The sequence below is a fragment of the Anarrhichthys ocellatus genome, unplaced genomic scaffold, assembly GCF_004355925.1.
Source record: "Anarrhichthys ocellatus isolate YVR2014 unplaced genomic scaffold, GSC_Weel_1.0 scaffold57, whole genome shotgun sequence".
NCBI lineage: Eukaryota > Metazoa > Chordata > Actinopteri > Perciformes > Anarhichadidae > Anarrhichthys > Anarrhichthys ocellatus.
The window spans coordinates 411,330-436,901 of NW_022280087.1; the positions used below are offsets into that span (position 1 = coordinate 411,330).

The following is a 25,572-nucleotide window of genomic DNA, read 5'->3' on the forward strand; positions in this document are numbered from 1 at the left end:
CCCCCCCCCCCCCCCCCCCCGAACGTGCACAACTGTCAGAATGTAGAGCTAAGTGTGTTAAAACTTCTCCCGCCATGTCAGCAACTCTCCACTAACCCAAACTGTGAGAAACAGTGCAGGACAAGGAACGATGGGAGAGGGAGATGCGCTTCTACTCCACTACACTTCAGACTGCATTCATTTATTCCTTTAAGTTACTTTGCAGATTCAGATTAATAAAACAAAATATAAGCAAAAAAACAAATGATGATGTATTGCTATAAATAAGAACGCTTAATTGATCCTCATAAGGTACCCAGCAGCTTGTAGCTGCAACAGTAAAGTGATGAACACATTCATCATAATCAGGCTCTTCTCATCCAGCGTTCGTAACCTACGGAAAATAGTGCGCCGAAATCTGTAGATATCCCACGAAATAATCTTGTTTGTTTTTCCCTGTAATCGTGAACGAGGAAGTATAAAGACCGCAAAAGCACACACAAGGCGAGCGGGAGGGGGATGTGTCTATCCTCCAGGACGCTGTTCGTTCCCCGTATGAAACAAGAAGTCAACGTTGGTTTATTTGTCACATAACTTACGTACGTAAAGTAATTCCCAATATTTTCCTAAACATAACTAAGTGGTTTTGTTGCCTGTATGTGAAAATGAGGAGTAACTTTTCATAAGATATCACAGGAAATGTTGTACGAGGATACGCTGCATAAATGCATCAATAATTGGAATCCAGTTATATATTATATACAATTCTGAAATGGTTCATTCTGGATAATGAGTACTTTTACTCTTGGAACTTAAAGTGTATTTTGATGCTAATACTTTTGAACTTAGGTCAGCTTTTGGATGCAGGAGTTTTACTTGTAACAGAGTATCTCTACACTGTGGTGTTGCTGCTTTTACTGAATTCAAACTCTAACCCTGGAGCATGGTGTCAGAATGATACGGCCTGTTAAGTGTAGCTACTCTGAAATGAGAAAATTATGAAAATATCATAAGTGATAAGTGAGACAGGAAAGCACCAAAACTCAGTTTGGGGGATTTGAAATATAAAAGTACTGTACTTACACAGACCGGGTCAGAGGCTTCTGTCTGCGCTCCAGCGAGTGTCTGAAGAATGTTTCTTTTTTGTGGCTATTTCTATTCATTGTGAAGAGCAGGTCAACATTCCTATTTATTGACTGCATGTGAAACGGTTTGAGTGCTTTGATTATATTGAGTTAGACACATTTCATGCCAAAATCCACCAAAAAGTATTCACTCTTTCAGTGAGAATGTTATTGACTAGAGACATAATTTAAAGCAGCATTAAAAGGTTTGTTTTTGGCTTGTGGGCAGCGGAAACACAAAACATCCTTTATCCTTTTTAACCCAAACCACAATGTGTGTTGGTTAAAACTTTGCACTTTAACAGAGATCACAAAGTTTCTAACTTTCTGTTTGTTAGTTGTGTTTCTACAGCAACCTATATTCACTCTCGTTTTGTCTGTATTTTTGGTCTACAACTTATGAGTAAATGATCTGTCTCTTTAGCTGCTGAATGCTCTATGTTCGGTTCAGTTCAGTTCAATTCAATTGTGGAAGAAGTACTCAAATCTTTTACTCAAAAGGAGCTTTAACTGGAATTCAGAGTAAATGTATCGAGGGATTGCCTCCACTTGGCTCTCAACATGGCGACGGCATAGCCGGTGGCTTGCGGCTAACGTTGCTAACGGTGCTGAAAGAGTTAACAGTGTTACCTGAGGGGGGACCGGAGGGTGGGCGCTCAGTTTGCGACGACACCGTCGGTCGGGACCATAGACTGTATATGAGAAGTAGAGATAGTCATCGCTACGTCACCCATCAGTGTGTGGACTGCCGTCTTGAAACCTTGAGTTCGGAGTTTTGGCCGTCTCCATCTTGGATTTTTTTTGCCGTCGCCATCTTGGTTTTTTGCAACCAGTGAACAGAAGTGACCATATTTGGACTGTGGAGGAGTGACGTAGAGACGTTGTATACGTCTCCGTAACGACCTGTCAATTATCATGTAGCCCCGCCTTAAAGCATACTCTGCTTTATGGTCTGTTTGACTCTAAATGGAGCATAATCTACTAAATGAACATCATGCTGTATTGAAGAATACTTGCAACCAGTAAATGGAAGTGACCATATTTGGACTGCAGGAGAGTGACGTAGAGATGCCGTATACAGCTCTGGTAATGGTAGTAATCACCATGTAGCCCCGCCCTAAAGCATCCCCTGCTTTATGGTCTGTTTGACTCTAAATGGATCATAATGTACTAAATGAACATCATGCTGTATTGAAGACTTGAAACTAGCGATTGAGACCATAAACTCATGTTTACAATGTTTACTGAGGTAATAAATCAAGAGAGAAGTAGTCATTTTCTCATAGACTTCAATACAATCAGAGGAGTCGCCCCCTGCTGGACACTAGAGAGAATGCAGGTTTAAGGCACTTCTGCATCAACTTCACTGTTCAGAACTGGAGGTTGCCTCCTGGATGGGATGGTGTTATACAGAGTCAGCTGATAATTGTCTGTTGGTTTATCATAACGAATAACCCCTTTCATATTATGTATAGTTATTTTTCATATAAACATATTGATTAATGCAGGTTTATTATAGAAATATCACTAGCAAATAACAGAAATACTAAATAGTACACATATATTTGTACCTTTTATGAAATAGTCTGAGTTTATTTATGTGAAACAACTACCTGCAAAACTTTATTCAAAACTCTGTGAACTCATATTCATGCACTAGAAATGTTGCATCATCTGTTTAGTGTATTCTGGGAGTCGTATTCTACTTGCTGTTTGTTTTCTATCATATCAAGACAAGAATGACACAGGAGATGACTTTGGTCTAAATTCGCACTTTATTCCTAACACTTACAGGTTTGTTTTGTCCCCGTTTCCCTGGCCCCCAAAACAACAGGCACACAGATAGCGATGAGTTCAGGGACAGTAGGGAACAGTTTCAAACTCAAACGTTTCCAACAGAATCAGGTTATAGAATCAACTCAGACAGAGAGAGCCTCAAGGTCAAAAAACAGCATATCGTAAGCATACTTCAAAACAGAAAAAAACTGACCCGAAAAACAGATACTAAAGCTTACAGAGCAGTGTTTGTTTCATCTTTTCTGTTCATCGCCAACATCATCATCATCACCATCATCATCATCAGGCTATATTAAAGAATGCTTTTGGAGTTTACAGCCATCAGAACAAAACATGGGAGTCGTACAATGCGGAGAAAAGAAAATCAAGGTGAGAAAATACAGCGGAGCTCTTTGGTTTTCACTATTGAGGTTCTTTCTTTAGCAGTAAAATCTATCTTTGCTGTCCTCTTAACCTTTGGATTTAAGCTGCATTGTAGAAAAAATAGAAAGGAAAACGTTTCTTTTTATTACTTTTCCTAAATAAATGAACGACAAAACGGGGCAAACAATATCGACTGGAGTTACTCTCTCTCTCTTTTTTTTAACGTTGTCAGGTTTTACATTTTATGATCTCAAGGCCAAAGGAAAAAACAAAAGGTCTTTAATGAGTCACGGTGACTTGGAAAGTTGAACAGAGTAGTAAAATGAACATTCACAGCCACAGAAGAACTACAGTAGAAAACTGTCAAGGCCTGAAGTGCTCTTATTGTCCGACAGTGTTTTTATATCAACGACAGGCGCTCGGATGCCTTTTATTTGAGCAGATACAGTCCCTAACAAGAATCCTGGATGTGTATTTACACGTGGAATGACTGTGAGTGTGTGTTGTTGTGTTTGTAGTGTAGCGTCTCACTGTGGTGGTTTTAACTTTGGTATCATTCTCTGTCCACCACAGCCGAGCCGGACTGCACAGGCACACAGAGAGCTGCACTGCTGTCGGGGACAGAAAAAAAACACAAATCGTAAAAATATTAAAAAATTTTTTAGGTTTACTTTGACATCCGCGCAGTTTTCAGCTCTGCAGTGGATTTTTTTTGGGGTAAATTAGTATTTTAAGTAAAAACATGGGGGTTCAAATGTTTTCCTCCGACAGCAGTGATGAGTACACACACACACACACCTTCCTCTCTACAAAACACAGCCACCAGGACGTGGTGGTGTGTTCTGTGGGTTAAAGCCATAAGAACTGAAAATCTTTGTTTCTCCATAGTCAAGCCCGCTGGGGCCAGTTTCACATCCCTCGCTCCTGAGTTCAGACAGGTCAGGTCTCTTTTTTTATTTTCTTTTTTTTTATGTCATTAAAGCTTGAATGTCTATTTGGTTTTTTTTTCATCAGAGTATCAGAGGTATGAGTTAAAAGCCCCTTCATCCCTGACGAAGAGACGAAGGGGAATCAGAAAGCTTTTTTAGAGAGCAGAGGAGGAGACGTGAACGGAGGAAACTCACTCAACGGGACAGATTTTGAACCAAAACAAAGGGCGAACATGAAGAGAACCTGCTCGTATTTTCAACGTTAGTTTAGTTTACTTCCTAACGACTGACAGCACACCAGACTCGCTATGTGAAATGTCCTGAAGCAGCAGGACCGGGTTGCACGAGCTGTTCGTAAAATCCACCCCAAAAGTGTGTTTAAGTTCTTACAAACTAATATCTAAGTTTTAGACATGTGATGAATAAATGAGGTTGCACCACGAAAATGATAAATGTCTTAGTGATGAAGACTTTAGGAATGAAGACTTTGTTCGTGAGCAACTGATAGCATCACAAGCTGTCTTAGTTCCCAGTCAAAAATGTTTAACTGCAAAGTTGGATTGCCGACTTGGAAAATTGGAAAAACATCCTGACCATAAAATCCAAGATGGCAGCTCAACATAAGTGGAAGCTGTAGTAACATGTTGTTTGTTAGCAATCCGTTGTCTCACTAAATCAGTAGTACACGCAGTACTGCCAACTTCTACCTGTGGACATGTCGCTACTGTGTTTGCGTGTGCAAAATACTGTGTACTGACGTATTGGTATTGCTAGCAATGGCTAACCTGGCTACAATGGCTGTTCATCTTGGTTTTCCGACTACTGGAATGCTATCTACTCAGGTGTGATGTCATTCCCAGCTCACATGTCAGAGGTAAATGGAACGCAGCACTAGAAACAACAAATCTAAGAATTAGTTTTTATGGTGCAGACAATTGAAATTTGTAAATCTCTACTCAGTAAACACTTACAAGGCTACGGTTGAATTAACGAAGAGCTGGTGCAACGGTAACACATAAGTCTGATCTAAAATGAGAAACCCAAAGTTTCTTTAAAAGAAAATCTGTGTTATATGTCAGTAAACATCACTGACCGAATATTTAAAAAACAGTAACACACACCCCAAACAGCGTTTTCCTCCGTCACAGTTTCCCTGCTACTTTCTCTCTCCGTCTCAGGTTACAACAGTCTGTAGGTTTGGTTTTGCTTTGAAACATTCGTTTGGCATCTTCTCTTCTTGTCTCGATCTCAAGAACCCCCCCCCCCCGCAGATACAAGCCTCACAACAACCCCTGAAAATACTAGTACAAAGATCCAGAAAGACATAAATAGAATCCAATAAATACATAAATAAAGAGTCAATAAATAAAGGTGAGAGACAGAGAAGTTAATAAAATACAAACGGACCATCTTCCCCATCCACGAAAAAAGCACAGACCTCCCTCATACAATAAATACAAATTTTTCTTTCCAACAAAGAGCCCATGAGAGATAAAGAGTTTTAAAGCTTTTGGTTCTTAAATCCGTCGTCGTCGTCTCCGGTCGTCATCATCAAGAGATAATAGTCTCAGTCTTTTTATACGTCAGCAACTAGTAAGAGCAGTTGAACATAGATTATTTTCCCCCTACAAAAACCTAGAAGAGCTAATGGATACATTCCCTCTAACAGTGGACGTTTTTAGCCTTTAATCCGCCTCAGACGTCAGCCCCCCCCCCCCCCCCCCCCCCCCATATCATCTTATCAATGGTTGCCTTCAGTACCTGTGTGTGTTACATGAAACTCTGTTTTCAACCTGGACCTTGAGAGTTTTTTCCTCCCGTCAGAGTGATGATCGCCTACTGCTTCCCCATTAGAGGCAAAGCTAATTAACTTCAATAAAACATATTTTATAATTCGTCGTTAATCAAAGTGTACCACCGGTTTTTAAATAGCTGACCGCTGGTTTGCACCGTTCCATTTAAAAACTCTTCGTTGGTGATGCATTTAAGGAAAATGACCATATGTACCACATGTATCTCCGCTTGTTCTTCTTGTTTGCAGTTTGACTTCTAGGTTTGGTTTCCAGGTCACGTTATTTGTGAATATGTCGTCCCTGCTCTCAACTGCATTACAATAGCAGAACTCTGAATTATCCGATTACGAATAGACTAAAAACTCAATTTGTGCATCTTTTTTGGTAACAAAATGGTTTTTAAAAAACACGCTTTGCCTTTTGAAATAGAAATGTCTGCGTTCCAAGCGGCAGGAGAGACGAGTTGGCGACGATACGTTTGATGGGAAAGTGGGTCCAGGTTGAAAATGAGCAGAGTTTAGCTTTCAGCTGTCTAAAGTAAGCATTAAGCGATGTTATTCTAGTCCAACATGTTTATGTGACAGAGATTCTTTTTTACGTGTTGTGTGTTTTATGGTTTGGTTTGTATGCAAGATCATTTATCTTTATACCGACACACACACACACACACACACACACACACACACACACACACACACACCGCTGAGCCACTCGTACAACTTGTGCATTGGTTTGGTTGTTCGATTTGGTATGGTTGTATGTCTAAAAAGTTTTGCTTTGGGTTGTTTTAGTTTTGGCTTTTTCACAACATTTTGGATCAACAACAAAAACAAAAACTTGTCTTTTATCCTGGAAGCTACATTTTCAGTTATTTACAACCGTAGAGAAGAATAAAAAAAAGGCCAGAGCACAACCGAAGAGACAAGAAGATTTGAAAGTAGGCAACACGTCGCCCAGCACCTCACCCGCCCTCCCTCCCCCTCTCCCCCCCGCCACATATTAAGTAGAAAGCAATGAGACAAATCCATACATCATTAACAGACACACTATGGAAAGCAAAAAACAAAAATATATATATATATATTCTCAAAGTCAGTTTGTTGAGGTTATTCCATATTTTTATCCGTCCAGGAAAAAAGAAAGTGAGAAGAAAGCCGAGGTTTGCTGGCAGAGGGAGGGAGGGAAGGATTTCTGTCCGTCGATACAAGAACGGCAATCACAGCTAAAGACAAACAGACAGACAGGGCCTTACTCCCCCCTCGGCTCCCCCCGTCCTCCCCCTCTTTGTTTGTATTTGGTTTCGTTTGCGGTTCAGTCACTCACACATTATAAGTAGCAGTAGTAGTAGCTTTTGGTTTTGGGTTACTTTTTGGTTATTTGGTCCGCCGCTTCGAGCGCACCTCCTCCTGCTCCTCTTCCTCCTCTTCTTCCTGCTTAGCCCCTGCAGCTTTTTCATACCTTTGGCTCCTCCGCTCCTGACCGCTTCTTCTCCTCCTCTTCATCTTCTTCGTCTCCTCTTTTCTTTTGACCCTTTGATCGGATCTTTGGAGACAAAGGAGAGGGGAAGATGGGAGGGAGGGACGGAGGGCAGGGGTTTGGGGGCAGTAAGGGGAACGCCGGTGCTTCACCTCTTTCCTTTGTTCTTTTTTTTTTGGTTTGGACTCTTTCTTATGCTTGTAGTGTGTGTGTGTGTGTGTGTGTGTGTGTGTGTGTGTTTTCCCTTTGACTCTGCTGAGGTTTTTGTCTGGACACTCGTCTCTCGGGCGAATCAAGAGACAACGCTGCCAGAGGCGATGCTTTGGTATCCAAGAGTGACTGTCTGGTGGTCGATGAGCGGTCTGGAGGATGACATGGCGATGGTGCAGGCGTGGATGGGGCGATGATAAATAAAGGAGAACAAACAACGTTGAATATAATCCCAAGACTGTCCACGTCCGCCCCTGGTGTCCTCTTTGTAGGCAGTAGGAGTGTAGAGTGTGTACACTTCAGTCTGAGCAGACGTTAAAGAGAACAACGAGAATATTGATAATGGTGATGGTGATGGAAAAACCTGATGGAAATGTTCTTTGTGAACAGAAAATTAAGATCAAAATAATTAAATAAATAAAATAAATAAATAAAAAACAAAAGATCAACGTGCTCATTTTTACCTTGGTCAAACACGTCCGCTTGGTTTTATTCTATTGACTTGTCAGAAAGGTAGGATTTAATGAATACCAGCCTTTTGAAGTTAAGTTTTAAACTCCAGTTGGTACGTATTGGGATCTTACCTGATGCTATTGTAATTCTAGTAGCAAACCCCACACTTCTGCCACTCCAGGCTGTTTAAAACAAACACTGTCTGTTCTAATGTAAGGTATGTTCATCACTGTAAAGCTGTAAAGAGAGAGGTAGATATCCTGCATGTGGGATCAGCTTAAACATTTACCTTTGGTAAGGAATACCATGAAGAGCGATGAACACAAAATGATAGAAAAATAGATGTTTTGTAAAAACTGAGAATGAGACTAAAGGAAATCCTGAGTGAAATGCAGAATGCTTGGCATGAAGTAGAATGGAGCATTGAGCTGAACCTGGACAGATCAGGATGTCTTTTTTTGAACTAAAGCTTTTCTCTCCGTTTGTTTTTTTTCGTTTGTTGTCTTTTTTGGTTTTCAGTTTTTGGTATTTGGAGATTTTGGTTTTCATCTTTGTAAGTGTGTGTTTCTCTTCTAGCATCTTCTCTTTGTTTTTTTAAATTCGGTTACAACCACGTGACCTTCCGAGCTTGTTAAACAAGTCTTTTCTTCTTGCCTCCCATTTTTCACACAGTCTCTCTTCTCATCCCTGCCCTCGGCGAGTTCGTCTCTTCCTCCAGCAGATAAAAAGCATGCTGTCGGTTTCCCGATGCCAAGCGCAAATAAAACACTCCTCAGTGCCACCTCTCCAGCTGTAGATCATTATTTGGTTTCAAATCCCCCCCCCTCCGCTCTTCCGTTCTCTCTATCCTCTCCATCCTCCCTCTCTCTTGGCTTCGTCCCGTCATCCGTCCGTGTATATTTTTGGCTTCAGAAGACTTCAGCGGGGACGCAGAGAGAGAGAGAGAGAGAGAGACGATATCGGAGACGGATCAGACAGAGAGATGGCTTTGGTTGAAAGGCGAGGTTGTAAATTTAAGATTTTTTTAAAGCTCCTTTAACTCGTCCTCTTCTTCCTCCTCCTCGTCTTCTGCTGATAGGATACTTTGGCTGTCAGTCGGGGATCACTCGGCCATGGCCCCTCCCAGGGGCGGTGGCGAGGCTTCGCTGAAGGAACAGAAAGAGGCGGGACTTGAACAAGGAGATGCGGACTCCTCGGGGCACGAGGTCGGGCTCATGAGGCCACTGGTGCCCGGGGGCGGAGATTGGGAGAAGGAGAGCCTCGGGCCGTACCCGCCAACACCGCTGACCAGTCCCATGGAAGGCGTGGAGGGTGTCGCCATAGAGCCGGTCACCATGGGGAGGAGGGTGGGGCGGTTGAGGAAGAGGGAGGGGCGGAGGGAGTGGGGTACGCCGGGACACCCGGGTCCGCCCAGAAGCATGTGAGCCGCTCCGCCCTCGAGGCCGGAGATGGACAGCTGCCCGCTGCTGGCTGCCAGGGCTGCTCGGGGGGGAAGAGAGGAAGAGGAGTGCGGACAGTGATGGAGGAAGAGCAAGGAGGGGGAAGATGGAAAGAGAGATGAGACAGGAAGAGGGGAAGAGATGAAAAACAACAACAACAAAAAGATGCAAGAAACTCAAGAGAAAGCAGAGGGATCGAAAGAAAAAGACAAAATAGTGATGAATACAATGTGAGGGATGATGAAGAGAGGTAGAGAAAAGGAGTGAGGATAGGAGCGATAGGAGAATGAAGAGGACACCGAGAGCAGAGATGGGACACAGCAACAACGGAGGAAGAACAGAAGAAGAGGTGAAGAGAAGGATAGACAGAGACAGGAATAAAAGAGAAGTCAGTGAACACATCAGGTAACCACAGATACAGATGATGAGGCACGACACCCTCTTATCTACACAACAGGAATAAATGATTGCCAGGATGGCGTGAATGGTTAAAGGGCTCAGTTCACCAAACTCAAAACAAAACTATTTTCAAAAGAATAGAAGAAGACGAGATCTTAAAACCAAACTGTCTGCATGGATTCTTTGTTTGTAATTTTAGTGAACTGAACCTTTACAAATGAGTCTGTTTCTATCTACATTTGGAGGTGATGAATACCCAACCCCATAATGCAAGGGGACAAATGATAGTCAGCAAAACGGTGAAGATGATGATGTTTGTTTACCACACACATGCACACGCACATGGCCGGTGCACTCTCCCATGTAATGATGAAATGGATCAAGGCGGACGCTTGTGAAAGTGTCAGAAATGAACTTCCGTCTCGTCCTGTGGACCGTCGGCACACGAAGCTTCGCATCGCCACGGTAAAAAAAAAAAGGTCCAGCGATTTACAAACTTCTTTTCTGGGGACCCACTTTTCGCGACCCGATTCCCGGTATAGGCCTTATCTATGTAAATTGTAAATGAACAATCCTGGCCATTTCTGCATTCATCTTTAATAAGTAAATCAGCCATTTTGAAGCGATCTGCGACACGTTTGATGTATCATAACTTTGTTTTATGCATATGTTATTGAAAACACACACATATTAAATACAAAAATAAATGAGACCAAATAAATAGTGAGAGTTACCAAGCTATTTCCTCTCATCAGTAATAATATATTAGATATTAAATATTATTAGTACGCTACAATTATCAGAACAATAGGAGTATTCAGGCTCCCTCGTGTGGCTGTAAAAGGTTCTGCAGATATTAAAGTTAAATAAAAGACTATGGAATAAATTCTGATAATTTGTTTGGGGACTCAAAATAACACGTCCTGTGACCCACCTGCGGGTCCTGACCCAGTCTTTGGGAATGACCGCTTTAGATATCGTAAACATATTTTCAAGGCATCGATATATTATTTACATCTTTATAAGAATCTTTTCTGCAGAACTACTGCGGTGAACGTGGCAGAACAAACCCGTCCGTCAGACAGAGCTCTGCTGTAACGGAGAGAGTGAAACCTTCTATAGCTTCTATCTATTACAGCGCCATGAGTGTAAACATACATGGCGTGTGTGTGGGTGTGTGTGTGTGTGTGGGGGGGGGGGGGGCTAGGCCAGGGGGATTCAAAGCAGAAATCCTTTTTTATTTCTTCAACAACTTAATTTCAACCCCGGAACTCCTCTTTCTTCCCTCCTTCAGCCCGTAACGCTATCAGAGACCGGCAGTGCCAGAGCTGCAGTTTCCGTAACAGACTGTATCCTTCTCATCAACAGCGGCCTGGAGGAAGGCCGGCCCTGAACCGAGCGGGAGAAAAGGGGAAGGTCTGAATGGGCGCTATAGGGAGATGGATCACGTAAGGGATTCAAAGCTGAGCTCGACGGACCTTATTTGTGATGCTTAATTGATTTGGCAGCAGATTGCCTCCTTCAAAAAGGGGAATTTAGCCGACAGGCCTTGGTGTTGAAGAAGGAGGGGATTGTGCCTGTTCATCTGTTTACTGTAAGCTGACTTGGCCTCCTAAGCTTTGCCACGAGGGGCTCTTGTCACTTTGTGATAATGGCGGGGCTATTGTATGAGAATCAAATTGAATCTTTCACCATACTGAGCGATTCAACAAGTTTGTGCTGAGGAGGAGGAGGAGGAGGAGGAGGAGGAGCGTGCGGCCGGGCTCGCTGTTGGCTACGGTCGTCGGAGGCTGCGAGGAAATTCATTTTGAGCAGAATGGATGAGGGGTGAAATGGGAAGAGGTCTTTAGAAATGGAGACTCGCTGGGCTGGAGGGGGACAGCCTGCATGCACACACACACACAGACACACGCACACACACATGCACACACACCTTGCATGGTAGCCAGGGGGTTGCTGCCAATGAGGGCCTGGTTCATCCCTGTGCTTACTCCCATCATTGTGTTCCTGAAATGTGGATGGACCGCAAATTCACACACACACACACGCACAAAAATTCACACATGTAGAGAAAAAGTCGGCAGGTTAACGTACTTATAAGAGACCTCAGGGCTTTGAACTTGGCTTGTGTTTCGACTGAGGCATCAGCAGCTTCTCCTACTTTTTTGTGCAGCAGCTGCTGTTTTCTATCTGTCAGAACCGCATGCCTTAGCTGTGGGTGTGTGTGTGTGTGTGTGTAAACATGCAGAATTGCAGTAGAACCGGCGTGGCAGCGGTCTGAATGGCTGAATGCCACAGATTCCTTTGTAGCATGCAGCTACATATGTATCAGGTGATGTCAACTTAACATGTTTTCATTTATTTATAGATCAATTCATGATATTTTTTTTTGCAAAATGGGGATTTATTAAATCTCAATTTATCTGACCAACAGTTCAAAAAACAAATACATAAATTTTACAAAAATAAATATATATAAAAACAAAAGTAAGACGCGGAAACTGGAGAGCGTTTGATTGTTTGGCTTTTGCTGTAACTTTGACTTAAAAAAAAGAACATGTGGGCGGATTGAAGTCGAGCCGCTATGCTAAATACTTAATAGTAAAGAAGTGCATTGTTTTGGATCTTGGATGAAAACTACAAAGCATAAACACTCACCCGGTGATAAGCCCGTGGGCCCCGAGGCTGTGAGGGACGGAGCTAGCTGTGCTGTGAGGGGGCGGGGTCACAGAAGAAGAGGTGGAGCCCACCGTGGCGGAGCTGACGGGAGTCATGGTGCAGGATGCTGAAGAGCTTGCGGCTGAAGAGGAAGAGGAGAATAAGAGGGATGTTGATGCCGTGCGGCGGGTTTGAGTTACAGCGTTGTTACTAAATAAGGCTCAGGATCCTGACGGTTCTTCATCAGCAGTCAGGATCCTGAGCGTCTTCTTTAACTCCATTCTACTGCGGACCGGAGAGGGAGGTTGGCGAGCGCAGAGCGCTAGCCTCGGCTCAACGGGCCGATAAATTTCCCAGCTGTGTTTGTTACCTGTCAGGCCATCTGTCATATCTGTGAAGCCCGAGATAGCTCGCACTGTAGCCTGAGGTCTATAAATCACCAGGACATGTCGTGACTCATGGAGGTAAACAACTCGAGATGGGACCCGTGCCTGCATGTTGTCGTCAACAAAACATCATGTTTTCTATTTCAATCTCCCTCTCGCGGAAATCATTTTCTTTAAAGTGATGATTCTTCAGTGTTTCATCAGACCGGCGAAAGGAAAGGCTCCGACAATACAGAAACATCAACTTCTCCCAAATAACGCCAGCAGCACTTTAATCTTCCCGTGTCCGGCCTCAGGGTTCCAAAAAAAAAGGCAATTGGGACTCTGACCTTTAATAATTAATGGACGAGACTCTGCACGGGCACAAACAGTAATTACAGCTGAGCTCACCTGTTGTGCTGAGGCAGGCGGTGACCTGGGACAGACCATGACTCGATATCTGGAGTGGGAGAGAGAGAAAAATTAGGAAATGCTTCCAAATCCATCTGTCCAGCAATTATCTGGCTACACCAAAAAAAACTGAAAAACGCGGTCGAGTAAGAGTTAGTGGACGAGCGGTGGACTGTACCATGTGCGGGCTGTAGCAGGGGGCTTTGTGTGTCATGACAGGTGAGGTTTGGCTGGGCAGGGGAGGCGTGGTGCTGCTGGAGGGGTTGATGCGTTTCTCCTTCTGCCTGCGGTTGCAGAACCAAACGCGGATCACCTCCTTCTCCATGCTGAGCTGATCCGTCATGAGAAGGATCTCCTCCGAGGTAGGCTTCTGGTTCTGAGGAGGAAAAGCGTCAGACAGATGAGCAGATGGGGAAACCCATGTGACAATGCTGGTTTTTACCCTTAAACTCCCACCTGGGGTACCTCAAATGATTTGTCTTTAACAATGTTACGGTGTAATAATAAACAAAGACAGCCATGGAAGGGGGTAATATTTAGAGGAAAAACATATACCAATACAATTAATGTATTTGGCGGCTCACGGTACCGCAGTGTTTAACATGGCCCCTGTGGTGTGTCCAACCGTTCAAAGAGATTCCTTAAGAGACATAACTCACGAATTGCCAATAAAAAAAACATCAATTTGCGTGAAAAATAGTTTTTTTCTCTAAATTGAAAAGTTAAATTTGTTTTCATTTTCACATTTATTACTCTAAAATTAAAGCTGAGACTCCACTCTTGAATCTGCGACCTGCACCATTTTATACAATTGATTTATCTACAATAAATACCTTACTTTTCAGATACCAGCTAAAAATGTAAAATGCATTGAGATAGGATTTTTTTTCGAATGACTTGATATCATTTCATGGATCTGTCTCCATGTGCAGATATGACCGATACAGCTTCCTGTGTTCTCCTACCATGTGGAAGTTGCGCTCTAAGGCCACTCGCACGTTGGTCTCGATGCTGGTGCGCTTCTTCCTGCGTCGGCCGGATAGACCCTCGATGCCCAGCATGGGGGAGGAGAGAGACGGGCTGGGCAGCATGCTGTCTATTGCCATGTGTTCTGTCGGAGGGAACACAGTGAGACAAGAATGGTTTGTTTGAAGTAAAACAACCATCACGTTGTTTCTGCACGTAACTCATATGGTGACGGCAAAATAAAAAAATGTATCACATTGATGACTTTGGACTTATAGAACTGTTGCTGACATACAGTATAGCTGAGTAATCTGTCAGCTAAATGGATGGATTACGGCTGCATTATGGATGTATCAAAATGGCATATTATCTAGTAAGATTAAATAACGCGTTAAAGAGAGAGACTTTCAGATTGTTCAGTTTACAATATTTATTTTCAAAAATGACGGCATATTAGGGCAATTGTAGGGAATAATAAACAAAAGCAATTTGGAGGCGTGGGATGAGGGCAATATTCAGAGGAAAAACATAATACTAACAATATGAATATATTTGCTGGCTCACAATACAGCAGTGTTTTACCTGCAAATTCATAACTTCATAATCTAAGAAGAGTTTTTTCTCTTTTCAATTTACAACTTTAATCTCAGAGAAAAACCAAGAGATTTTCTTATAAAATGAACAACTTTAATCTTGGAAATAATATTTAAAAAGTTTTTTTTTCTGAAAATGACCGCGCTCCCCTGGCTCTATAATAATTAATTGGAGATAAAACTTAGCTGAATTTCAGGAGCAGGACCACACCTCAGCCACTCGCCCACTTCCGGCCACACTCCTATAAATACCTACTCACTCTAAGCCTCGGCTCGCTCGCGTTTTCTGCATCCCAACCTCCCTCCCTCTTGTTAATAGTTATCTCCCCCCATAGTCATCATCCTCCTATCCCATATGGAGACCGGGGGATCTGCAAGACCCGGGAGCCGCAGTGGGTCCTCAGCTAAGCCTCCCCCAAACCGCATCAGGCTAAATCTCCATCAACCATTCCTCAACCCTCCAAACAACCGACAAAGGCTCGCTCCGGCCGAGGTGGGGTCCTAAGCTAGTGAATAATAACAATAATTTGTTTTACCTACAATGGCCCTAATAATCCGTTGTACTGTCAATGGAAGTGTTAAGCTAACTTCAGGTCATTTAAAACTTTAAAGTCATGCAAAATGATAAAGTGCCAGGAATAAACTCTGCTTTCTCCATGTTCCTGATGACAGACCGGTGTCGGCAGTCGACCGGGTTAAGCACCGGCTCTGCTGAGTTTTTCGTTGTTTACCTGCATCTCCCAGCCACTTCTCCAGCAGCGGTTTCAGCTTGCACATGTTCTTAAAGCTCAGGTTGAGAGCTTCGAATCGGGAGATGGTGGTCTGGCTGAAGTCGTTGCCGTACAGTTTGCCCATCGCCACGCCGACGTCCCCCTGGCCGAGACGGACGAAACAAAAAGTCAGAAACAGAACTGAGACTCACGCGACTTACTTCGCTCCACCTTCCTCTCATCCCTGTCGGATTGTACCTGGGTGAATCCCAGCTTGATGCGTCTCTGTTTGAAGGTGCGGGCGAACACCTCCAGCTCCTCCAGGTCGCTGGGCTCCTCCCCCATGTGACTCCCGTGACCTCCGGGAGTCAATCCGGACGCCAACGAGGAACCTATGGCGCTGCCGGACGCCGAGGTGGCTCCTACAGACGTCCCGACGCCGCTGGCAACTATGGAACCGCCGCTTCCACCGACCACAACATCGCTGCTCTTCTCCCTCTGTCATATCAGGAAGACAGTGTTATTAGGTAGGTAGGTTTGTAATTTAGTTTTGAAAGGTCCTATATAAATAAAGTTATTATTATTAATACTACAAAATGATACAGAGCTGTCAAGGCATTGAAAAACATTCTCTGAAATGAAAGTGTTTTCACTTTCCAAATAAACTGGATAGTGAATAAACATGCATAAAAAACAATAATTTGACCCTGGTGCATTGACAAATCATAGAGATTTGACAGGAATCATGCAAAAATACTATGAATCTAATATTGCGTTTAACCATCGACGCAGGAGGAAGGAATTTGCCCCAGCGTGCTTTGGGGGTATCGACTAATTGACCAGATGCATGCGTGATATCTGCTGCCGCACGCCTCGTTTACATTCACCGTCTCTGTGCATAAAATACACGGACAAGCAGGGGACGCCCCGCCGCCGCGTTTGACATGACTTCATCACGGCCTAATGAAAAAATCCATAACGACCCCCAGGTGTGTGGAGACGCATTCATGCATCACGTTATGGCAGATAAAGGCGGAGGACACGAGGGGAGGCCGTGTGAATGCATCGTCGGGAGCCAAGATCCCCGTTGGACTGGGAGACTGCCTCTTAAGATGGAAAGAAGCAGCATTTTCCAGCAGATATTAGCTATTTGCTTAAACTACAAAGTGACTCGTGTCTCCTAAAGTGGAGCGTGACAATCGAGCGTTTTGCATTCTGCAGGTGGTCTGCAGCAGGCGGCGGTTGATAGCGCTGAACGTCAGTCTGACAGAGATTCAACAGCCATTCCATTGGCACGGAAATAACACGACAAGTCCCACTTATGTAGTTTCCAAAGGTCTCTTTTTCTTTTTCTCACTTCCCCTCTCTCCCCGTCTCCCCCCTTTCTCTCTCGCTCTCTCAAATTCAACTAGCCTTATTGGCATGACCACAAATTGCTGTTTTTTCTTTGAAAGGAAATTCTTAACGTGACAAAATAAAGGACATAAACAAATAATAAATTATTAGTATTATATTGATTATTATTATTTGTGTGTGCAAGATATAGTCAATTATCTATGCATTTGATACATAAATTAAATGAAAACTGTCTTCCATTTCCCTCGGTACGTTTTCTGACTGAATAAAAATGTGGATGCCTATTATTAAATATTGTTTCCAGACAGGTGTGTATTTTGGGCAGCGTGTGAGGATGTGCTGCTCCGTCTCTACCACAGGTGGCACAGTCGCTGCTCTTTAGCGTGTTTCCTTACATCTTCTATGTGGGAGCAGTGAGCTCTCAGTCTGTACTGTGTTAATAACATCAGTCACTGTCACAGTGAGCTGTCTGCTGTAGGACCAGGGAGCTCATTCTGTTTCTGTTCTGTTATCATTTGGTTGACTCTGATAGCTCTCATCTCTCTCTCTTTCTTTCTCTCTCTGTCTCTCTCTCTCTTTCTTTTCTCTTCATCTCTCTCCCCCGTCCCCTCTCTCTCTCCCTTTCTCTATATCTCCCTTCTCCCTCCCTCTCTTTCTTTCTTTCTTTTCTCTCTCTCTCTCCCCCCAGACATTTCCTACCTGTGCTTGGAGTCCCAGGCGAGGTGGAGTTGTCAGTAGTCCCCCTGAGCTTTGCTGAGGTAGCTGGATCAGATTTGGTGTTGAGAGCAAACCTGTGACAGGAAGAGCAACCAATCAATAAACTAAACAATCCACCAAATGACTCAATGAATTAACCGGTAAAGCAACCAGGTAACAACAACAACGCATGCTGTAAAAAGAATCAACAAACAGTGATTTATGGCTCTAAAATGAAGTATGCATTATTTTTGATTAAAAACAGGAAGATTTAGTGAAATCTCGGTGGTTTTGGTCCTTCAGAGTTCCTGTTCTGTGGCTCAATTGCGTATTTTATAGTAATCATTAGAACTGAAGATCAGGCGATGACCTCACCCTGCTGCTGCGCCTGTGCTGGCTGAGACAGGAGGAACTGGGCAGGAGACTGGAGATGATGACCCGGCATCAAAACCAGCTGCTGGAGCTGCAACAGCTGCTGGATGTCCTGCAACGACAGACACGGACATGTGTCAGTCCACAGCACAGAGAAACCGGGCTTCAAGGCAACACAGAAGTCTTTGAAGAAGTGTTAAAGTTGCAACTCACGGGTGAGATGCTTATCTTCATGTGTATCTATCGACCAGCAGGGTGGTTTCAGTAAAAAGGTTCATACCTGGGCTGTGAGCTGGATTGGCTGTGACAGGGTTAGCTGTGGTGGAGGCGGGACTTGGATAGTTTGTTCCTGTTTGGTTTGTTGCTGCTGCTGGGATTGCGACTGGTTCTGCTGCTGCTGCTGGTTGGCCTGTTGCTGGGCGGCGGCGTGGGCTGCGTGGGCTGCGTGGGCTGCATGGGCGGCGTGGGCGGCGTTGGACTGCTGAACGGCGGCCGCCAGGAGCTGAGCCTGAGCCTGTTGGAGGAGCAGCTGCTGCTGGGCCGGGAGGAGAGCAGCAAGCTGTGTGGGGGGGAAAGAGCAGGGGGGCGAGGAGGAGGAGGAGGAGCGATGGCGTTGAGGCGAGAAAGAAACGAGATGACGATGTACAGACGCAGGAAGGGGATGTGAAGGACAGGGCGAGGTATGACGACAAAAGGAGGAGACACCGGTGAAGGAAGAATGAAACGATCGGGACATGAGTGGAGACATAAAGGAAAGTCAGCAGAGAGAACAAAGTAGTTCCAGGAATAGAGGCGTAGACGAATCTGTTAGCGCAGAGTAAAAGCATGCCGGAGCCAAGACAATCAAGAGAAGCCTTCCACTTAACTTACAGAACATTTAGCTCAGGTATTTCTCTTCCTACGTGTTGTGCAAGTGTTTTCATGTCCTTCAGGGCAGTTATGTCATTTTACTGAATGTTCTCCTGTGCGCGACAGTTGCCACAACATTCCTCTGAGCTTAACATGAAGAAGTGAACATAGGGTGGCACATACGAATGCTGCTTATTTCATCCACAGAGCATTTAACTCAACTTCATTTAGACACAGATGTGGACTACTGTGGCTACATCTTCTAACACGAGGCAGAAAAAGAGCAGAAGGGCTGAGCTGACATTTCAAGAGAGACTTTGAGTCTTTCAACTTGTTAAGAAAGTGACTGAAAAGATCAAATAATTCTGATTTTGTAGATAATGCCACATTTTTTCTGTACAAATGTTGCTAAATTTCCAAATGAAATCAGTTTTCATATAAAGTCAAAATGAACTGAGGGGAACTGTCCAACTTTGAAATCAGTTCTGACAGTCGCCATGTTGGACAAGAACGGGGTCAAAACGTTCCACTTGGCAATTGCATTGCAAAAAACAAAAACAAAAACATTTTCTAAACACAATTTACTGTGTGTGTGTGTGTGTTGTCTCACCCCTGCTAGCTGACTGCCAGCCAGCATCATCTGTGTGTGGTGGTGTTGTTGCTGCTGTTGTTGTTGTTGCTGTTGTTGTTGCTGTTGCTGTTGTTGTTGCTGTTGCTGGGAGGGAGGTGCAGGAGGAGCAGGAGGGACGGTGCTGTGGGTCATCTCCTCGCTCTCCTCGCTATTTCCCTAAAGAAGATCACAGAGGCACACCTTCATTCAGCAACGTCGGCATACTGCTGATCGGACTTTTAGTTGTTTTGCTGGAGCGGACAAATGTTCTCTACGTTCATGTAAACTCAAGTGGTACTGAACCTGCACAACAATCCAACGCCGACAAGAATAGGTCTGTTTTATTGCAGACGTTCAACTCAATATGACTTGACTATATTTCTGCCTCCGCTTTCCGCATTTTGCTTTCTCGCACAAAACACAATGCAGTATTGAACCGACATCTGACAGACATCAGACGTTCAGCAGCTGCATACTGAGGAACCAGTTTGGCCCCCACTCTCACAAATGTCTCATTAAACCGGGGCACAGTTTTCTCAGAAAGTAGAGCCGTTAGAAGACAAACCAGATTGTGCAGGTGAAGAGAGAGAGTCAAAGATAATTCATCAGCGCTTCATCGTGTGACTCCGTGAGCTCGAGCCTCTATTGCTGCTCACTGCTGATTCAAGTGTTCAAGTGTTCGTCCCGTCCAGAGGGTTGACTCAACCCTCCTCGTTTTTCGAGGTGTCAGGAACGCTGCTTACCTCTGACCTCCGGCTGTCGTTACCCATCCATCACCACCTGTGCTGCTTCTTTACCTGTCAATCACTCACTGCCACCTCGTTCACATCCTTTAGGATGGACAACACTTCCACACTTTTCCAGGACTTTATCGAGGACCCTTAATAGCATTTATAACTGTACCGTATGCTCCAAATGTTAATTATTGTATGAAAATGAAGACAAACAACTTTTTCACTCTCTAATAGTTGGAAAACAGCTGCGGAAAATAAAAATTCACTGTAACAATTCATTCCGTAGCACACAACAAAATTCTTTCCAAAATGACTTTCCAAAACCTGGGAAAATGAGAGTGTAATTTGATCCTCTGTTCCTTCTGCCTTCTCTCTCTCAGGGCTCTTTGGCTCTCAGTAAAGACGGACGGAGACAGATCTTATATAATTAGTGCTGTTTACAAGAGTGTCACCTTGGGCACCAACGTCATTAAACACACCACAGATGCCTTCATGCCCACACAACCACCCGCTCACACCCACCTGCATGATCACGTCAGGCGAAAACCTCCGGTTCTAAAAAGTAAAGCCGCGGCAGAAGTGCCTTAAACCTGCATTCTCTCTAATGAGGGGGCGACTCCTCTGGCTGTATAGAAGTCTATGAGAAAATGACTCTACTTCTCTCTTGATTTATTACCTCAGTAAACATTGTAAACATGAGTTTATGGTCTCAATCTCTAGTTTCAAGTCTTCTTCAATACAGCATGATGTTCATGTAGTAACTTATGATCCATTTACAGTCAAATAGATCATAAAGCAGAGTATGTTTTAAGGCGGGGCTACATGGTGATTGACAGGTCGCTGCCACAGCGTTGCTTTCATCTTAGAACTTTAACCCTTTCATAGTGTATCTTCAGTTCATGTTACCACTCCGACGTGTTATGTACACCCTCCACCCTCTCGTGTCATTTCTGGTTTCAAAAGAACAAGTTGGTCAACAACCAACAAACCAAGATGGCGACGGCCAAAATACAGAACAGAGGCTTCAGAACGGTGGTCCACAAACTAATGGCTGATGTCACGGTAACTACCTTCTTAGATACAGTCTATTGTATTCATTGTAGGAATTGTTCTTTTCAATACGTACACAAAAACACAATTAAAAAAACATAAAAGGTATTAAAACTACATTTGTTGACTACATTCAGAAGTCGGTACAGGAAAGTGATTTTTAAAGCGTGAACGGATATAAAAAAGAATCACTCAGCTCTTAATGGCGTGTACACACACACACACACACAAAAGGTTTGATTGCTACAGATTTTTGATGTTTAAGCTGATGACAGCCAATATTTATGAAAGGGTTATGAGCTGGGATTGACCAAAGCAACACACACACACACACACACACACACACACACACACACCTTGCTGACAGCCGGTGTGGGAGAGAGGCTGAAGGGGCTTGTTTTCATCGGCTGGACCTGCAGGAGCACATACACATACACACACACACACACACACACACACACACACACACACACAGACACGAGTGTTACAAATACAATCATGCACATTCCCAACATCAGCATCATCAGGTGAAACACAACCCTTTAATGTGGGTCAGCGAGCTCCCCGAGGGCCTCACAGGTTCAGTTACTCTCCCCTACAGCGGACTATGGAGACGGCTCAGACTGCATGTCAGTTACTCAAACAGCAACAGAAGTGGAGATCCACATGAAACCACAATTTCCCATGACTTCCCAAGATTGAGTTAATTTTGTTTAAAAAAAAAATATATATATAGTTAGTTGTGTACTGTATGCGAGCGTTATGAAACAACAAAGTTCACTTTAATATTGATGTAGCAGGATCTTTGAGAAAGCAGGTGGTTGACTACACACTAAATATCAAACCACTTTGATGATGAACAGAAAAGCAACGTTAAATGTCACTGTGAGGATTTGATAGAGATATTGTTGCTGAGATTAATTCACTTATCTAAATATATTTTGTATTGTGATAATTTATAGTCACAACAACAAATTATTGTATCCGTAGTTTGATGAAGATTCTATTTAATTTCATTCATTTGTTATGGAACAAGAGTTTCACTATATGTTTCACTGTGTATGATTTGACAGATGACAATAAAACTAAAGTTTATGAAACTCAGTGCCATGCTTACTGTATTCATAATGACTCCTTTAATTAATGTAGCTAACTATTATATACAGTATATATATATGTAGAACTATTATTATCAGTCAGAAGAATAAAAGAATAAAACCCACCTGGTCATCAGGGCTGTTTCTGTTAGAGTCTGAAATACAGAGGGATTGTTTGTTAGAGTGCGTGTGTGTGTGTGTGTGTGTATGTGTGTGTGTGTGTGTGTGTTCACTGGGTCGTAGAAATTGCACCATGCCGATGACTTAAAGGAAGTAACGTTCACTTAAAAACACAAGAGAAAACTGCTCAGGTTAATTCACATGTGTCACATAATTGAACTATGATGATTTGACATGTGTAAATAAAATGTCATTATTATTCACATCATGAAATATGTATATATATATGTATATATGTGTGTGTGTGTGTGTGTGTGTGTGTTTGTGTACCTGAACTGTCCCCTGGATACTCAGCCCCAGGCTTCTCCTCCTCTGCTGCTTTAGACATCCTGATATCTGCAAGAAACACACACACATCAGAAAGGGTCACGGAACATACACAGAGGTTTGTAAGGCGATGACGCGTGGTTAAGAACACAGAGAGGGTTGTCGGTTCAAATTCCTGGATGATGGGATAAACATACGCTCTGTGACTACCGTCTCACACACACACACATACCTACACAAACACCTACACACACACACACACGCACACACGCACACACAAACTGTTTCTCTGCATTTATTGAAAAATAATGAGAATAAAAAAGCTTCATTCTATCAAAAAAGCAGTGGAATCGATAATGAATGTTGAAAACTCCAAACTTTTTCATAATCATAACTTGCATAATGTTTGAACTTCTCCCCTCTGGGAGGCCCTGTAGAACAACAAGCAGACAGAAGAACAGTGTCTTCACTTGACTTCATGTCACTGTCAGTAAACATCTAACAGCCAAATATCTGCTGCTGCCGTGAAAGATCATCATTTTTACAGTTTTAAATGCACTTTACATTTGTTTGTACATATCATCATCTGTCACTGTCAATATAAATCCTGCACACTCACTATATATATCCATTCAGGATTTACTTCTTTGCACTATTTATATTGTTGATTTGATCCCCTCAACTAGTAATAAAGGTGCAGTTCAGAGTCAAACTACAATTTTATTTCATTTTTTTTAAACGGGAATCTACTGACCGAATGAGTTTTTATCATTTTAGTCAAACTAAGTAATTACTAAGTAAAGACATCCCCAGTGCAGCTCTTGCACACACATACACACACACACACACACACACACACACACACACACACACACGCGCGCGCACACACACACACACACACACACACACACACACATGCACACACGCACACGCACACAGATCTTTTCTTGAGAATCAAACTCTTTCACCATTGAGATCCACAAACAAGAGCACAAACAATCACGGCTGTCTGAATGAGAGGTCAGTCCTGCAGTACTCTCGCAGGTCAAAGTTCAAGCGAGATCAACGCCGTCGGGAATTCAAAAGAATAGGGAGCGAAGTCCAGCGAGACCGCGACAAATACTTTGCAAGCAGTCAACTGTTTGTAAAAGCAGTTGCCGTGGAGGGGGAAATGGTTTGGCTCTATTGTCCCTTGATAACCTCGCTGCTCCGGAATTGCTGATGAAACCCTTTTGAGAGCTTGGCTGTGTAAAATCAAAAAATACACCACTGTGGAGAAAAACCCAAAGATGATCTTCTTAGTTCCTAAAAAGTTCAGGCTTGGAAGATACTATACAGCTTTCTACTCTGCTTTTCATCCCGTTTTTCATTGCAAACAACCGAGAGAAAACCCTGCTCAGCAAAATAAACCTCACATGACCCAACAGAACTAATGACACCGTCCTCTGATTTAGCTCTTTGAATGAAAACTTTATCGACCCGAGACGTGAGGGCCTTAAGAAGCGGCTTCTCGTGGCAGATATCCGCCTGACTACCGTCGCTGTGCCGCCGTGTGCGGCGGCTTCTGGGAACCGTAGCAGTAATTGGAGGAAGACGGGGCGACGCCAGAGAAACTGCATTACTCAGCACTACCGCCGCCATCTTGGAATGAAATGCTGCTCTTTAACTGCTGTCTGTCTCATGCTTTTTCAGGACTGTTGCAGAGAGGAGACATCTCATTAACAAAAGAAAAGCGGCAAGAAAGAGCTGAAAAAAATAAAATCTAAGTACACCTGATAAAACCACAGCTAACATCCCCTGTCCTTCCCCTCCTCTTCCTCGCTATAATTACACCTATAGCTTCTGTCCTGCTGCTTTGCTGCCTCCTTCTTACCCTATGGAGCACACACACAAACACACACACACACACACACACACACTTTGTGTATGATACAGGAAATGTGAGACAAGGATAGAATGAATACTTGAAAACAAAAGAAGAAGAAGAAGAAGGGTTTATTGGAAATGATATATAAGCCCGATGTTTGAGTGTGTGGTAATCTTATCATCAGGGTCACAGACAAGTTCAAGGTGTGACGAGGGGAGGTGGAAAATAGAGGATGGACGGGGTTGAAGGCGTAAGAGAGACAAAGAGGAAGAGACGGCGCCGCACACGGAGAACATTTAGAACCCACGGAAAAGTAGGGGAAGATGAAATATAAGAAAAAAGACAAAAGACGAAGAAGAGCAGAAAGACAAAACAATATTTACGCACTAAACAGAGATGCAAACTCCATCACGCACTTCTCTTTTTCAGTTTGTCGACTTCATTTGTTTCTCTTCTCTGTAATAATGTTAAACTACGGGGTAATGTCTCGTCAATATGAGGGATTAAAGAGGAGGAAAGCAGCTGATGGCATCCGGTGAGGTTTTTATCCATTCATTTGTGTTGTCTTTCATGTGAACATCAATGAACATATTGAAAAAGTCTGTCAGTCTTAACCTCTTGCCTGGGACCAAAAAAAGGCTGTAGTTAAAATCCAGTTGCATTAATTAAAAAGGGAAATACATTTTTCTTAAAGGACTGAGGAAACCCTGTTAGTGGAGGTGTTGCAGTTACATCATTTAGCCAGATGGTGGCAGCACCCTCCTGGAAATGCTGAGCCTCAACTTTATGTGTGTGTGCACCTGTTAGCATTGTTCCTACCATCAGCTAT

The 25,572-nt window shown here is 43.4% G+C and overlaps 1 protein-coding gene across 1 annotated transcript in view; it reads right to left on the reverse strand.

Annotated features, from left to right (window-relative positions):
* Nucleotides 1-7,047: 7,047 nt before the first annotated feature.
* pou2f2a (POU class 2 homeobox 2a) overlaps nt 7,048-25,572 on the reverse strand; it is a 63,511-nt gene continuing 44,986 nt past the window's right edge. The window contains exons 2-16 of the mRNA XM_031871369.1: nt 22,880-22,945; nt 22,556-22,584; nt 21,689-21,745; nt 19,549-19,725; nt 18,370-18,648; nt 18,093-18,201; nt 17,721-17,812; nt 15,924-16,163; nt 15,687-15,828; nt 14,362-14,507; nt 13,575-13,772; nt 13,397-13,445; nt 12,621-12,762; nt 11,896-11,969; nt 7,048-9,603 (exon numbers count right to left, since the gene is read on the reverse strand). Of these exons, the coding sequence (XP_031727229.1) occupies nt 9,227-9,603; nt 11,896-11,969; nt 12,621-12,762; nt 13,397-13,445; nt 13,575-13,772; nt 14,362-14,507; nt 15,687-15,828; nt 15,924-16,163; nt 17,721-17,812; nt 18,093-18,201; nt 18,370-18,648; nt 19,549-19,725; nt 21,689-21,745; nt 22,556-22,584; nt 22,880-22,945 (2,177 nt within the window). The 3' untranslated portion in view covers nt 7,048-9,226. The remainder of the gene's footprint in view (nt 9,604-11,895; nt 11,970-12,620; nt 12,763-13,396; nt 13,446-13,574; nt 13,773-14,361; nt 14,508-15,686; nt 15,829-15,923; nt 16,164-17,720; nt 17,813-18,092; nt 18,202-18,369; nt 18,649-19,548; nt 19,726-21,688; nt 21,746-22,555; nt 22,585-22,879; nt 22,946-25,572) is intronic.